Source organism: Oryctolagus cuniculus, chromosome 17 (assembly GCF_964237555.1).
Source record: "Oryctolagus cuniculus chromosome 17, mOryCun1.1, whole genome shotgun sequence".
NCBI classification, from domain to species: Eukaryota; Metazoa; Chordata; class Mammalia; order Lagomorpha; family Leporidae; genus Oryctolagus; species Oryctolagus cuniculus.
The window spans coordinates 6,747,825-6,763,067 of record NC_091448.1 but is presented as its reverse complement, the minus strand read 5'-3'; the positions used below and the strand labels follow the sequence as shown (position 1 = coordinate 6,763,067).

General features: G+C 57.9%; 1 protein-coding gene across 1 annotated transcript; it reads right to left on the bottom strand.

Annotated features, from left to right (window-relative positions):
- Positions 1 to 6,304: 6,304 nt before the first annotated feature.
- On the bottom strand, positions 6,305 to 14,921 carry CPSF4L (cleavage and polyadenylation specific factor 4 like). The gene is made up of 7 exons (XM_008271771.4): positions 14,053 to 14,921; positions 13,561 to 13,611; positions 12,013 to 12,165; positions 8,763 to 8,858; positions 7,196 to 7,289; positions 6,746 to 6,785; positions 6,305 to 6,547 (listed from the first exon to the last, which is right to left on the bottom strand). The coding sequence occupies exons 1-7, from the start codon at positions 14,153 to 14,155 to the stop codon at positions 6,509 to 6,511; spliced, it is 576 nt and encodes a 191-aa protein (XP_008269993.1). The 5' UTR covers positions 14,156 to 14,921; the 3' UTR covers positions 6,305 to 6,508.
- Between the last annotated feature and the right edge of the window lie 322 nt (positions 14,922 to 15,243).

Below are 15,243 nucleotides of genomic sequence, written 5' to 3'. Positions count from 1 at the left end.
CAGGTGTCAGAGTTACACAGACCGGAGATCGGCGCCGGCCGGGTGAGGAGACATTTACATAGGAGTCTGTCCCGGGTGCCCGTGCTGCCCTGGACTGCCCGTCACCTGGAGTGCCGTGGGAGCACACAAGGGCAGCATGGCTGCGACTGGTGTCGCGTGCCAAAACCAGAATGCCGAGACACCGACAGCACTTAACCATTTGGTAATCACGATACACAGATGTGTGAAAAAGAGGTCCAGTGATCCATTGATCCTAAAGGATGTCTGCTTCCTGTTGCTCAGTGTAGGGCACAGGGGAGACCCTGTAGGCGGGGGGGGGGGGGGGGGGTGCTTGATATCATTCAGGACCAAGGATTATCTCACACGTGGTGGGAATGAGCAACACTCTTTAGCAGAATTATTTAAGTTACTGTGAATGCATTCTTAAATGATGTGGAGGGCTTTGAAATAGAGCTTGGAGGTATCTCCGTGTCCTGGAGTTGTTTGCAAAAGTCCCCAAAGTAGTGGAAAGAAAGGCTCCCTTGTCGTCTTGCTGCCACCGGGGTTGGGAGAATAACTGAAGATCGTAGATTTTTTCTTCGTAATGTTCAGAATAGTTTAAGAGAATTGTTGAGATAAGCTGATGACCAGGTAATTCTCTTCCTAGATTTAGACCTAAGCAAACTCAGCATGATCAAGGAATGTACTTCATAGCTCCAGTGTGCAGCTTCGGTGTAAACTTGCCCAAGGTGCATTTTTACGCGAATATCCCTGTAAGTTCATTTGCACAGCCAGGCCCGAGCAGGAGGTGCAACTCTGCCACCTGCAGAAGTCCTCTCCACAAAGCGGGGGGAAAGAGAAGGCGGCTTCCCAGGATCCCCCGCGCTCAGCAGCCTTCTTCATTTGGCTCTTAGTCATGCCGTGCGCCTTCTGGGGCACTGACGACAGCTTCCGTAAGTAACCAGCCATGTTCACATCCTGCTGCCGGCGCAGCAGCACGCGTAGAAATTGGGGCGGGGACATTTAGGCTCGTGGTAAAGATCCCTTCACCCCTGGGTTAACTCCCAGCCCTGCCTCCCAATTCCAGCTCCCTGCTAATTCAGACCGGGGAAGCAGAAGTGACGGCTCAGGTGGCTGGGTCTCCGCCACCCGCCTGGGAGACCTGAGTTGAGTTCCCAGCTACAGGCTCTGGCCTGGGCCAGCCCTGACCTTGTGGATATTCAGGGAGTGGACCAGCAGATGGGAGGCCTGTCTTTCTGCTTCTCCAATAGTAGTATTTTGTTGAGTCATTAACAAGCTGTTTAATGCTTTATGCAGAGCCTGCATATTACTACACCACTCTGTATAATAAAAGTATTTTTAAAAAAATATCAGTCTGAGCTAATCATTTGCCTCTTCCAGAACCTCACCTGTGAGGTGAGTGCGTGTGTCACTGGGGCAGGTTACTCCACTTCCTAGAGCCCCCTTTGGCTGTAATGGGGATAATTATACCTACTTTGTAGGGATTCGTTGAGAAGCCTTGTGTCTAAATTCTGGCAAGGCCTGACTTATTAATAGCGCTTGTTCTAAAACCATGTTTGCCTTTAGACTGCATCCAAATTCTAAACTTGAACCAAGGAAGAGAGACCCCACTGTTCTCCACCTCAGCGCAGCTGACGCTCGGCCGCTTGCTCAGTGCCAGTGTACACACAGACACTGTCTCAGCTCTGGGGGCCGCGCTGTCGGGATCGCAGTCCCACAGGCATGGGTGCTGCCGAGGCCTCCCCTGGCCACCTTGCTGCCATGTCCTCACATGACCTCACCCCTGAGCAAGCGCTCTCCTCCCTTCCAAAGGCCCCACCTCCTAGGACCCTCACCCTGAGAACTCTGGGTACATTTCGGGGGGCAGCAACACTCGGTACACGGCAGGGCCTTTGCCTGCACTACCTGAGCTTGCTTCCATTCTGGGTTTCCCACACCTCTGTTCTTGCTTTTCCTGCACCATTTCCCACGTGGCTTCCCGCCCTGCTCACAGCCCCTCCCTCTGGTCTCAGGGTGGTGCTGTGGGGGAGGATGAGCCCCAGGGCCACCACTCCCTGAGGCAGACAAGGCTCCAGTGACTGTGACGTTCTCCCCCTGGGTTCCCATCTGCTTTGATGTCACAGCGTCTCAGGTTTCATCTGGAAGGCAAAGTGCTGTCCCAACAAGTCCCAAATGTCCCCTGCCCACCAGGCCCCCTCTGCCTTTGACCCTCAAGCCTGACCTGTCCCCTTTGTGCTGCAACCTGGTATGCCTGTGGGCTGCCTTGGGGCCAGGGGACACTCCCAGGCCTCCACACCTTTCTAGAAGGTTCTGCAACAGAACATGTGTCTGAGCGTGATGCCTCCAAACCCGGCTTGCCCCTAACCAAACCGCACAACCACGGGCATCTGGGGTCCACCCACGCCCAGCCACCTCCACCCGCAGAACCTCAGCAGGGGCCTTGCCAGCTGATCGGCTGCCCCGCTCGGCCAGGGCTGGGAAAGGCCGGAGCCCACCTCAGGACTGTTAAAGGGTCGTCTTCAGCCTTCAACAGAAAGCCCTGCAATAGGCAGCTCTCCAGGAAGAGGGGACGCACCCTTTAAATGCGACTCAGAGCCGAGGTCCTCTTTAAGGACCAATATGCATTTTTTTTCCACCATGGATTTTTTTTTTTTTTTTAATACAACCGACGTGGGCACTATTTCCGCTGGCCTTGCAAATTGCATTTTCCCACAGGAACGCTCCTGCTTCCTGGTTGTTCAGGGTTGGAGGGGAGAGGGCGGGCAGAGCTTGGCGCTGGCTCAGCAGGGGAGGAGTCTCCAGACACAGCCCCCGGAAGTGGTCCTCCCCCAACGTGCTTCCCTGCTCTCAGGATCGACCCCTCCACTCAACCCTCCTTGTGTCCGCGATAGGCTCCCTAGTCAGATTTTCAGGAGGGGGAATGATGGGAGGGAGTGGCTTGTCCAGGGTCACGGGGCGTGGAGGCCCATGTGTCCTGGGGCTGCCCCCAGGTGACCCTCCATGCAGAAGCAACTCGCCATGCCAGCTGGGCTCCTCGTTGCTCCTTAAGCACGTGCCCTGCGTGGGCCTGCATTTTCCCATCTCATCCCTCCAACGGCCGTGACACTGCTTGTGTCCTGCTCATCTTGCAGAACAAGGGAACAGCCTGAGGAGGTTACGGAATTGGCCCACGTAGCCCAGGGCGGCCTAGAACTGGGGCTCCTGGGCAGGCATTCTTCTTGACCCTTGACCCTGCAGCTCCAGGGGGCAGGCTGCTGCCCTCACCCACCAAAGGCAGGGGCTTTGTCGCTCTTTTCTGTTCTTCCAAAAAGTTCTGCTTGGCCACCCTCCTTTCCAGGGAATTGAATTGCGTCCATGTTTGATTTCTGTAGTGGCATGTGTGGCTTCATGTTAAATGCCCCGTGTCACCACCTGCTCTCCCCCAGGCCAAGTCTTTGTTGTGCCATCCACTGCCGCATAATCCCCTACCTGAGGGAGGAATGTATTCCTAAGTCTAACAGCCGTCTGGGGAAGCAGCTGTCCTGCCAGAGAAAACCGTGTCACACATTGCCAGTTTCCAGCAGTGGAGGCCACAGGCACAAGAGGAGCCACAGGCACCCCGAGCCACGCGCGGGAGGGGGGGGCCCGCGGGCACCCCGAGCCACGCGCGGGAGGGGGGGGCCCGCGGGCACCCAGAGCCACGCGCGGGAGGGGGGGGCCCGCGGGCACCCCGAGCCACGCGCGGGAGGGGGGGGGCCCGCGGGCACCCCGAGCCACGCGCGGGAGGGGGGGGGCCCGCGGGCACCCCGAGCCACGCGCGGGAGGGGGGGGGCCCGCGGGCACCCAGACCTGCCTGGGGAGCACAGGAGCTGAGCACAGGGACCGTGGATGTCCCATGCCCTCCAGCTTTTGAGTTTACCCACATTCTACTCCTCCAGCTCATGGACCACTCGCTCCTGCCACAGTCACAGGCTTCCTATCCTGTCCGTCACTCTTTGCCTTACAGGATAAAGGGGAGTGACTGTACACACACCAGCTGCTCCTGCACCGGGTCCCCTGTTTAGGCTGCTGGTGGGCTCACTGGGGAGTCCTGAAAACAGAACAGCCCCTAGACAGATGGGGCCAAGGAGGACCTTCCATGGGGCTCGTGTTACGGTGTGGGGGCGGGGTTAAGCAGCTATTTGCAACACCTACGTCCCGTATCAGAGCGCCAGTTCAAGTCCCAGCTGCTCCTCGTCCGATCCAGCTCCCTGCTAGTGAACCTGGGCAGGCAGAGAAAGAAAACCCAAGTGCCTGGGCGCCTGCCATTCACAGGGGAGACCCGGACAGAGTGCCTGGCTTCAGCTGACCAGCCTGGCCTTTGCAGCCATCTGGGGAGTGAATTGGCAGATGGAAGATCTCTCTCTCTCTCTCTGTCACTCTTTCAAACAAATGAGGAAGAGGAGGAAGAAGTATGCAGTTCCCCAGACCAGGGCTCTCAACTCCTGCCAGCGGAATCTGATGGGACAGGAGCCTGCCTTGCGGCACTGACAGGAGTGAGTGCATGTTCCTAAGTTCAAATCTCAAGACAAACCCTCGATGGTCTAGGGAACCTGAGGAGATAATCCACTGGGTGCCTGAGGCCTGGAAGAGACCAGGGTTCATGTTAGGGAACTGGCGCAGTTGTAGCCAGGTGGCCGCATGGCCCAGCTACCTGAGCCAGGCTCCACCCCCATCCTAATGGGATTCACTGCTCCTGCTTCCCTGCCCGCCCTCAGGCAAAGTTTTAAAAGGGCCTGTTCCTGAACACGTGCTCTCTTGCCCTTCTCTCCTGCTCTCTCTCGGTTCCTCTCCAGCCTCCTCCTCTGGTCTCTTGGCTCTGCTCTCCTCTCTCCTCTTCTCTGCTCTCTTCTCTGCTTGCTAGCTCCTCTCCTCTCTGTTTCTCTCTTGCAGTCTCCCTCCCTTTTTTTCCTTCGCCGCCCCTTCACTCCGGTCTGTAGGTTGTTCCCCAATAAACCCTTTCCCTTACTCCGGTGTCCGGTGTGCTTTGCGACGGCTAACATTAAGATATAACAGCTCAAGCTTAGGCTCGTGATCCCGGAGAGCAAGGCTCTGGCCTTTTGAAGACCCGTAAAATCCAATGAACCGGAAACTCAAAGGACCCGCCTCTCTTTCGCGTCGTGCTGGTCTAACTAATCTGCTGCAGAATACAGAAATCAAACCTCCCGACAAGGCAGAAGCGGTCTCCTGAAGATGTGATAAAGACATGGATTTTTTTTTCTTCCTGATAAATCAGAAAAGAACAAAAAAAAAAAAAAAAAAAAAAAACCAAGGTGCTACCTTCTCTCCTTTGCCAAAACCTGCCACCTTAAGGACTTGCTTATACACAGAGAATTTTAACAGGCAGCCAAACAGGAAACCAAAGATGTTTCACTTATCAGCCTTTTAAAGAATCAGTCCTACGGAGATGCAAACAGGATCAGGTTGTTGCGACTTTCCACACTGGAACATTTGCTTAACAGGATGTTACCCCCTCTCCCTCCCTCCTGAATTCTCACTCCTAGAATCTCGTTCTCACCGGGAGTAGAAAAGGCACCACATCCCACCCTGAGCAAAACAGCGTCTGGGCCTTACCTGGTGGTGGGGAAGCAGGCACTTTGCCAGGAGGGGGGTGTGGGGAGCTGCAGGCAGCAGGAGGTGCTGCATCCTGGGGCGGCTGATCAGCTGCAGATAAAGCAACATCATGAAGAGACACCAAGGGCAGAGACTGTAGTGGCAACGACACTGAGGCTGGGGGCTGGCTGCAACAGCTTTCCAAAGGCCTGTATTCACAGTTTGAATTCCAAAGGCAATCCTTGACATCAAAGAAGTCCCCGAGTCATTGCAGATGGTGTCTGTCCCGCTGCCCTCCCAGCTTCTGGGGCTGGGCTTCCCTGAAGAGTTTATTCTCTGTGCTCCTGCCTGGCCTCTCACACTTACATGGCAGCCCAACAGTCCGGGGTCAGCAAGGGCATTGCACTCATTCAGCTCTGCTATCTTATGCCCAAGAACCGCCACAAACAATGCGTAAATGTCCCCAGGGTGGTCCCTCTGTCACCCAAACAGCACACCTGAGACCAGGTAGTTTATAGAGAAGAGGGGTCATTGGCTCACAGTTCCCGAGGCTGGAAGCCTGGGAGAGCGAGGGTTCACACTGATGAGTCAGCATTAATCCACGCAGGAGGGCTCCGCCCCCAAGCCAAGCACCTCCCACTAGGCCCCACCTCCATCACTGCCACGTGGACAAGCGGGAAATGATGTGCGTGGCCCCATTCCAATCAAACCACAAAGCACTGGAACTAATCAATTCCACATGTCACAAAACTTTATTATTTTTTTCTCCAAGCTTTATAAAACCACGCTCAGCTCCCCTGCTGCGCAGATGCAGACGGCGGCCAGGTCCGGCCTGCAGGGCGCAGTTCGCAAAGCCTCCACGCGGGCCCTCGTCAACACTTGGCATCGGCAGGGTCTGGGCGCGTGTCGGAACCCGGGGTGGCCCCGATTCGGGAGATCAACGTCGGACCCCAAGTCCTGAGCTGGGCCCCGTTCCCTGTAACAATAACCACACCTGTTACCTAGCTAAGGGAAAGGAAAGCTTGGGGGCTGAAAAAGGGAGGAGCCCCCCCCCCACAAAATGCACATCATGGCGCGTGGAGCGGAGGCTGGGAGGTGGGCGAGGGTGCTGGGAGGTGGGCGAGGGTGCTGGGAGCAGTGTGGAAGGAGGCGAGCGAGGCACACGGGCACTCACCTGCCTGCAACTCGGGTTGAATGCAAGATTGATCTTGGGACTAAGGAGAGAGAGAGAGAGACAGACAATTACAGCCAGGCTCTCGCCCTCTCTTCTGCTCATTAACATGCTCTGCGCCAGCCTGCTGCGGATTTCATATTTCAGAACCCCCGTGGGGAGGGAGCCAGAGCTGCCCGCAGGGGCCTGGAGGAAGCTGCTGTGATGTGTTTCTACCCTTGTCTCTGGAACAGGGGGTGAGGGTGTTCGTCTGTGCCCGCCCTAGCGTGAGCACACATTAATGGGGCGAGTCAGAGTTCAGATGGCCAGCGGCAGCACCACATCCAGGGCTCGGACAGGGCCGAGGGTGGGTGTGGGCGGATGCTGGCCACGCGTCTGCTCCACGCAAGGACCTAGACCTGGAAGGCCAGGCCCACCCTCTGGCGGGAGCTGCACGTGAGAGATCATACTTACTGGGCAAACTGGCATGTGGGTCCCTCGGGGCAGAAGCCAGCGAGGTAGCGGAGACACATGGTTCTGCGGGTGTGGCGGTACTTACATAGGGGGCCTGAGGGAACCAGAAAGCGATCAGAAAGGTAGACTTGAGGGGCTGGCATTGTGGCATGGCAGGTGGAGCCACTGTCTGTGATGTTGGCTTCCCATATGGACACCGGTTCAAGTCCCAGCTGCTCCACTTCCTCATCCTGCTCCCTGCTGATGCGCCTGGGAAAGCAGTGGAAGATGGCCCTGGTGCTTGGGCCCCTGCACCCATGTGGGAGACCCGGAAGAAGCTCCTGGCTTCGGATCAGCACAGCTCTGGCCATTGCTGCCATTTGGGAGTGAACCAGCAGATCCAAGGTCAGTCCCTCCCTCCCTCTCTCTCCCTCTCTCTCTCTCTCTCTCTGTGTGTGTGTGCCTCTCTCTTTCAAATAAATAAAAAATAAATCTTGGACCCGGCACTGTGGTGTGGCAGATGAAGCTGCCACCTGCAGTGCCGGCATCCCATTTGGGCGCTGGTTCGAGTCCCGGCTGCTCCTCTTCCAATCCAGCTCTCTGCTGTGGCCTGGGAAAGCAGTGGAAGATGGCCCAAGTGCTTGGACCCCTGCACCCGCGTGGGAGATTGGGAGGAAGCTCCTGGCTCCTGGCTTTGGATCTGGTCATTGTGGCCATCTGGGGAGTGAACCAACGGAAGGAAGACCTCTCTCTCTGTTTCTCTCTGCTACTCTACCTCTCAAATAAATAGAATCTTTTAAAAAATTTAAAATTAAAAATAAGAAAAAGGTGGACTTGAGCAAAGGGGGAAGCTCCCTGGGAAGAGCAAGGTGGTCCCAGGCTCCGCATGTAATGGGAACGTGTAATCTCGTCCCTCCCACACTGCCCTGAAGCATCCACTTCGAGCCATGAGACCAAGGTGGGGGCAGGGGCCCCTGGGGAGGTGTCTGGGGCAGCTCCGCTGGCAGGTCCTAAAGTAGGGAGCAGAGGGGGTGCCACAAACGTGCTCCGTGTCTCAAGGACTCGCGTGGGCATGGACCATATCTGCAGTCTTTATTTATTTAGCTCTAGAAGATCCAGCTAAGGACGCTACAGTCTCGCTGACCCCCCTCCATCCCCCCAGAACTCCTCCCTAAGCCAGCAGTGCCGAGAGCTCAGTAGGAACAGAGCAGCTGTGGGTTCAGGAGAAAGGAGACACAGAGCTCCAGACACGGGGGACCCTGGCCAGGAGCTTCCCTCCTGGTTTGGCTACAGCGATGGGAAGGCGGGACTGGCCTCAATGACTCCAGACCCCATCCCCAGCTGGGCAAGAGAGTGCAGGTGAACTGGTGTCTCCTTCAGGCCACCCCCGTGGCGTGACCTTCCTGGGGTCAAGTAACTTGTTCAAGGTCAGGCAGCCTGTCAGGGTCGAAGGCAATACCTGAACCTAAGTAAGCCTGCCCCGGGAGTCACTGTGCACCTGTGGGTCCCTCCACGGCCCCACCCCTACAGAGAGTCACCATCCTGACCACCCACGGCCACCAGGGCCTCGGGTCCGTCCAGTCCTCACCATTCTTGCAGAAACCTTGTTCGTACCAAGGACAGTCCCGGGGCTTGACAGCCGACTTCACGTGAAGGAAGGAACACTCCTTGTTGTTGCAGTCACCTGGAAAGACCGGCATGCTTTGCCTGTAAGGGGCTTCTCTTTAGGGTCGCTTTCACCTCCCAAACTGGACTGATCCTGCCCCTTGCGGAGGCATAAGCCACTGGTCTTTGGGTTTTTGTTGTTGCTGTTTTTTTTAACAGCAAGGTATTGCTAATCCTTCCTAGAATCCCAGTCGCATTTGCGCAGCGGGGCACGGGGATGAGGGTGCACTCATGGAAGAGTCAGGGCGGGGCCAGACGTGAAGAGGGAAGCAGGGACACTGAAGGCTCTCAGAGGCTGCCAGGGAGGAAGGGAACAAGAGAACAACAGCTGGAGACCCCAGAGGGCGGAGGCTTTGAACACAGAGGCTGCCATGCTCCGTGGCCGGACCCGTCTCCTCCTCTCTACTGGGAAACCCAGGTGGCTTTCAGAGCCCCGGGGAGTCATTTCGTGGGGGGCAATGCAGAGAGGCAGGGAACTGCTTCAAATTGGCGTGGGGCGGGGGTAGGAGGAGGCTGGCACCATGGAGCAGCAGGTAAAGTTGGCACCTGTGACGCCAGCTGGCTGCTCCACTTCTGATCCAGCCCCCCTGCTAATGCGCCTGGGAAAAGCAAAGGAGGGTGGTCCCCAAGTCCTCGGGCCCCTGCCACCCACGCGGGAGACTGAGGGAGCTCCTGGCTGCAGCCTGGCCCAGCCCCACCCATGCTGCAGGCATTTGGGGGAATGAACCAGTGGATAGAAGCTCTCTCTCTCTCTCTCCCTCTCTCTCTGAATCTGCCTTTCAAATAACTCTTTAAACAAATTGGCATGGAGGTGAACAGATGCTGACCGGAGGAATACCCGTGGTCCCGCCAAGCCTAGGCTAGCATCTGTCCGTGGAAGAGACTGGCCTCGCGCTTCACTTGTGTACTAAGGGGTGCCCAGGAGGCGCCAGCAGAGCCTCCAAGAGCGCCCACGCGCCTCTGCGCCAAGTGGACAGTCTCTGCCTGCTTTCTCTGTCAGCCTCCTTAGCAGTCTTAGGAGCTCAGGGCTCCTCAGGGCCCAAGGGAACTTCAGAACTGCTTCGCATCGGCCTGAAATGCTTGCCGTGACGCCTCGGGCTCCTGCCAAGCCTGGCTGCCCCTGCAGAGGAGGGCCCTGCTTCCAAGGCGTGTTGAGCCCCATTCACTCCCATCCCTGTCATCTCCCAAGTGAGGAAGCCAGTGCTTGGACAGGGGAGACCCACGTGCACTTCCCTGGGCTTCCTCGCGCCGGGGAGGAGCTTCTGTGCCCACCACCACGGCACAGCACTCAGTAGGGCTGAGACTCGGGGCCCAAGCCTTCTAGGGACTGGAAGGACCTCTCCGACTAGGGATGGTCAACATTTGCTAGGCAGAAATACAAGGGATCTTCAAAATGTTCACAGAAACGTATATTATAAAAAAAAACATGGATTTCACAATATTTTTTGCTCCAAAATAAACTTACCTTTCCTTGCATTTTCCAGGCACGTTTGGATGTGCCCTGGTGATGGGGAAGCGCTCTCTGTAACCCTCTTGCCTTCCCACCCCAGTCCGGACACTCACCGCGCTGTGCGCCTCTCCTGGCCAGCAGGTGGCAGCAGCACCTCAGTCTCCAGCCTTTAGGAGCCACCCACACACCTTTAGCTCACTGGAGCAGAGGGAGGCCGTCCTGGCCCCTGTGAACTGCCCTGTGCCCCTCCCACACCTCCCCCACAACACGTTCTAAAAGGAGAAGCTAAATCCAATGGGGAGGAGAGTGACTTTGATATAGTAGAAATAGACTCTTGGGGCAGGCACTGTGGTGCAGCAGGTGAAGCCGCCTCCTGCAGTGCCAGCATCCCAGCTGCTCCACTTTTAACCCAGCTCTCTGCTGTGGCCTGGGAAGGGCGTGCAAGATGGCCCTAGCGCATGGGCCCCTGCACCTTGTGGGAGACCCGGATGAAGCTCCTGGCTTCGGATCAGCTCAGCTCTGGCTGTGGCAGCCATTTGGGGAGTGAGCCAGTGGATGGAAGATCTCTCAAATAAATAAATAAATCTTAAAAAAAAAAAAAAAACATAGGTCACACAGCCTAATCGTGGTTCTAATCGTGGTTAACATGTCTGTCCCTCATAATCAGAATTATCTGAGGACAGAAAGGGACCTGGGCCAATTCCTGCATCCAAGCCCAATACAGCTGAGCCCCAGGTGGAAAGCAACCAAGGGTTATTGAAGGAATAAATAAGCACGCGGCCTTTTAAGTGACAGATTCAGGCATGATGAGGGCAGGGGGCAGGCCCCAGATCAGTTTTGTCCCTTTCAGATGGACACGTGGGTACCCCCTGGAACTGTCAGGACCCTAACCTCCCAGCAGGCAGGAGACACAGTGCAGGTGGGGGGGGGGGCAGAGCTCTGTCCCCAGGACCTCCCCATAGGCACCAATGAGGAACAGCTGCCTGGGGGGAGCTGGCACCAGCCTAGGTCAGGGGTGACCCTGCGCCTGGCCCCAGCTCTCTCTGCAGGTCAGTCTTTTTGGAACCATTTGGAAACCTCTGGACTAGGTCACTCTCCAGGCTCCTTCCAGCTCTGAGAAGCACCAAGCTGCACAGACCTGCTGGGCACACTCTGCCTCAGATCTCCAGTGAGGCAGCAGGTGGCCGCAGCCTCCCCTGGGAAGGCAGAAGGGAGGTGCAGCCCGAGCACACGAGCCTAGGGGCCGACTTCCGAGCCTCGGGGGTTTAGGTTTCTCGTTACCTTTTATTTCCGACAAGTGATGCGAGTTTTCCATGTACAGAAGCCGTGCAAAGTTTTCCTCTAAAATACGAGTTAAAAATAGCAAGGCAGCTGATAGAGCACCCAGCGATGCAGGTGCTCCCTTGGCGGGGCCGGCATCACGAGAGGGGCTCTCGAATGCCTGACACGTGGGCAGCCCTGGCCAGGACCCCCACCCTCCCGCGACCGGGGATGGCTGGTTCCTGACCAGCCCGGGGACGGAAGCAAAACCCCCTTCCCTTTGGGGAGCTAACTGGGGTGAACCTGGGCACAGCTCTGCTTTTTTGGGGGGTTTGAAGAGGCAGGCAGCTGAGATCAGGACAGCCTGGTTAGTCCCCCCAGCCCCTCTCCGCCTTCCCGTCTCACCGACACCACTGCCGCCGCCCCCCGCCCCAGGTGAGCACCGAGCCTGGCCGGGCGTTACCGAACGTGGAGTAGAAGTAGCACTCGGGCATCCTGGTGGCGTCGTAGCGGTGCAGGAACCGGCAGTGGTCACCCTTCTTGCACAGGCCCCGCAACCAGTGTTTGCACACCACCGTCTTCTCCCCGTGCTCGTGCCGGAAGGGGCAGAGCGTCTCTGCAGACACCGGAACACCTGTGTCCCCCACCCAGCCCCGCCCCTGGCGCACAGTAGGCGCTCGTGAGGGGCCCGCTGAATCCACAAATGTCAGGGCCAACGTTGTGGTGCAATGGGCAAAGCCACCTCCTGCGGCGCCGGCAGCCAGGCTGAGAGCTGGTTTGAGTCCCAGCTGCTCCGCTTCCCCTCCAGCTCCGTGCTAACGCACCTGGGAAAGCAGCAGCAGATGGCCCGAGTACTTGGGCCCCTGCACCTGACCTGGGATGGAATTCCAGGCTTCGGCCTGTCATTGTGGCCATTTGGGGGAGTGAATCAGCAGATGAAAAATCTCTTTCTCTCTCCGTCCCTCCCTCTCTCTAACTCTACCTTTCAAATAAATAAGTAAGTCTAGAAGTAAAATTTAAAAAACGCTAGGTTTCCTGACTTCTAAGGCCGACCAGGCTGACATAAGAGCCATCTCTGTGAGGAGTCACAGAGGGTCTTCCAATTTTCGTATCAGGTCGCTATCGCCAGCGGCTGGAAGAAGCCTGCACCCACCAAGTTTCTAACCAGGCCCGGCCTCGTGCACAGCCAACTCTCCGATGCAGCCGGGGAGCAGCACAGGCATTCTCTATGCCCCCTTGCAGCCACTTCTCGGTTCTGGCCTACAGGAAGACAGACGGCGTCGTAGCTGCTGATGGGCCGAGCTGAGGGGTTGTCACTCAGGCCGTGGCCACACCTGCAGGGCGCTGGCTGCCCCAAGCCCTGGGTGATCAGAGACCTCACGGCCCTTCTCACCCCCTTGTCCAGGGTGATCCAAAGATAAACAAGGCTCCGAGTCCTCCCAGTTTGCAAGGACAAGGCCTTTGGATCGCATCGCAGGTCCTAAACTCATCCGCACGGGCGGATTTCTTAACCTGGATCTATAGGCGGGTTCCAGGCAGGCAGGGGGTCCCCTAACATGGGAGGCAAGCTTTCGTTTGGTTTTGCAACTGTGTCTTTCTCTGGGAAGAAGGAAAGCTGAGAGTCCCTGTGTGGAAGCCAGGCCTCCGCAGAACGGCTGTGCCTGGGGAGAGGGTGTGGTTTGAGCCACGGCCAGGGCTGGAGGAGCACGGGAGACATTTCAGAGACCTCGGCCAGAGCCACCAGAGGGCTAAAGGAGCGATGGGGCCCTGGACAACTGGCCGGTTTCCTGTTGATGTAGGGAAGCAAATCAGAGAATAAAGAAGGGGTGGCCACCTTCTGGGAACACCGAACCCCGGCCTGGCTACCCGAATACAAATGCTGCTGAGACAGAGAGATCAGAGGGGAGCAGCCGGCGGCTCGGGCACCTTAGCAACCTGCAAGACTGAAACTCTGCCCCAGCCCAGTCCGGCCCGGCCCAGCCCGGCCCAGCCCGGCCGGCCGCTCACTCACCTTTGGCGCACGGGCCCTTAGGGAAGAAGTTGCACACAGCTGAACTTGACTCTGGAAGGGGAAGGAGGGAGGAGGAAGGCAGCTTCCCCAGTGTCGAGGCTGTCTGGGGGCCTTCACACCCACCCCACCCGAAAGCCCCTCTAATCATCCCTCAAGTTCAGGCCCGTGGGTCCCCAGGTCTGGGCCCTTTGGGGGCTGGCCTCCAGAGCTAGCCTCGAACCTCAATACCGTAACCCTCAACTCTGATGCTGGGGCGGGGAGGGGGCAAGCTCGCGGCCTTCCTCCCCGTCTCTGCGTCTCTCTGCGGGGCAAATGGAACCAGAAGCCACAGAAGAGAGAGATCCAGCGAGAAAGGCCACCCCGGCTCCCAGGGAGCAGGGCAGAGAAGGCTGCTGGGGGTGAGGGGGACGCCTCTCTCACTGCCCCTGCCCGGGGTGGGAAGGGGGCCTGCTCATTCACTGTCCAGGGTTGGGGAGGGGGCTCCTCACTCACTGTCCATGCCCTGGAAGGGCAGGAGCCCCGTGCCCCTCTGCATCTCCACATCGTGCTCGAAGGTGAAGGTGAAGCGCTCCAGGCCGGCAATGACCTCTTGCATCTTAGCCGCTTAGCCGCTGGCGCCCTGCAGGTGGACCCTATAAGGCTCATCAGAGGCTCTTAAGGGGCCAGGGCCTACTGCTTCCCCTTCCCCGCCTCCCCCAGGATGCCAGCTGCCACTCTGCTACGCAAGCTGGGGGTGGGGGGGACAGCAGTGGGGCCCACTGCCTCACCCCTCCCACCCATGCAGGTGCAGGCACCCCAGGGCCCCACACCCCCACACTGTGTACAGAGGCAACACGGGGCGGGGGTGGGATTAACGCTCTGCAAACACGCACAGGGCACGTGGGCAGACATTCCCAAACCCTGCTCTGCCTACAAGCCTGAGATGCAGCCACAGGCAAACCCAGGGTTGCACAAACCAACACCAGCAAGGCTGCGCGGATTCCAGCACAGCTCAGGGGCCAGCGGCGGGGGTGCAGAGGGAGCTCCCCCCACCACTACCGCCCCCCCATCAGGTCCAAGCCAAGCCTCCCCTCTGGGACCCGGATTCTGGCCCAAGTGACAGCCCTGAGTGAGCTCTTCACAGGAGAGGGGGGAGAACCAAAGGCTGCTGGAGTCGGAAATAGTTGGATGAATGGTGCTTTGTTTACCAGGAACACAATCTCCACCCCGGCTGGCTGGCAGTTGAGCTGCCCAGGGCTGGGTGGCCTCCCCGGGCCTCCCCACCCCTGAGATAGTGCTTTGCGAAAACTCTCTATGCAAATGTTGTTTTATGGTCACTGCACCATCCCTGCCCCGCAGGGGCCCCAGACTTCTGAAAATGCTCTCAAAAGAGCATTTGAGGGCTTTAAGGAGACCCGGCTTCCCCGCCCCCTCCCTGCCCTGGCCCCAAACTGGCCCGGCCTCTAAGTGGAACGGCTGCTCGCAGAGTCACATCGGCCTTAGATGCCCAGAGAACCAGAACCCAATGCCCTCCTGCACTGGGATGGAGCAAGGAGACGTGGGCAGTGCCCTGCAGGCCACGGCTGGCTTTTGTTTGCTGTGACTGTGCGCTGAGGTTTGTTGTTCCTTTGAACTCCAGATCAGAAAAGAAAATAGCTAGAGATAGACACCTGGAGCCGAGGCGGGACTGGCAGGGGAGGGGGA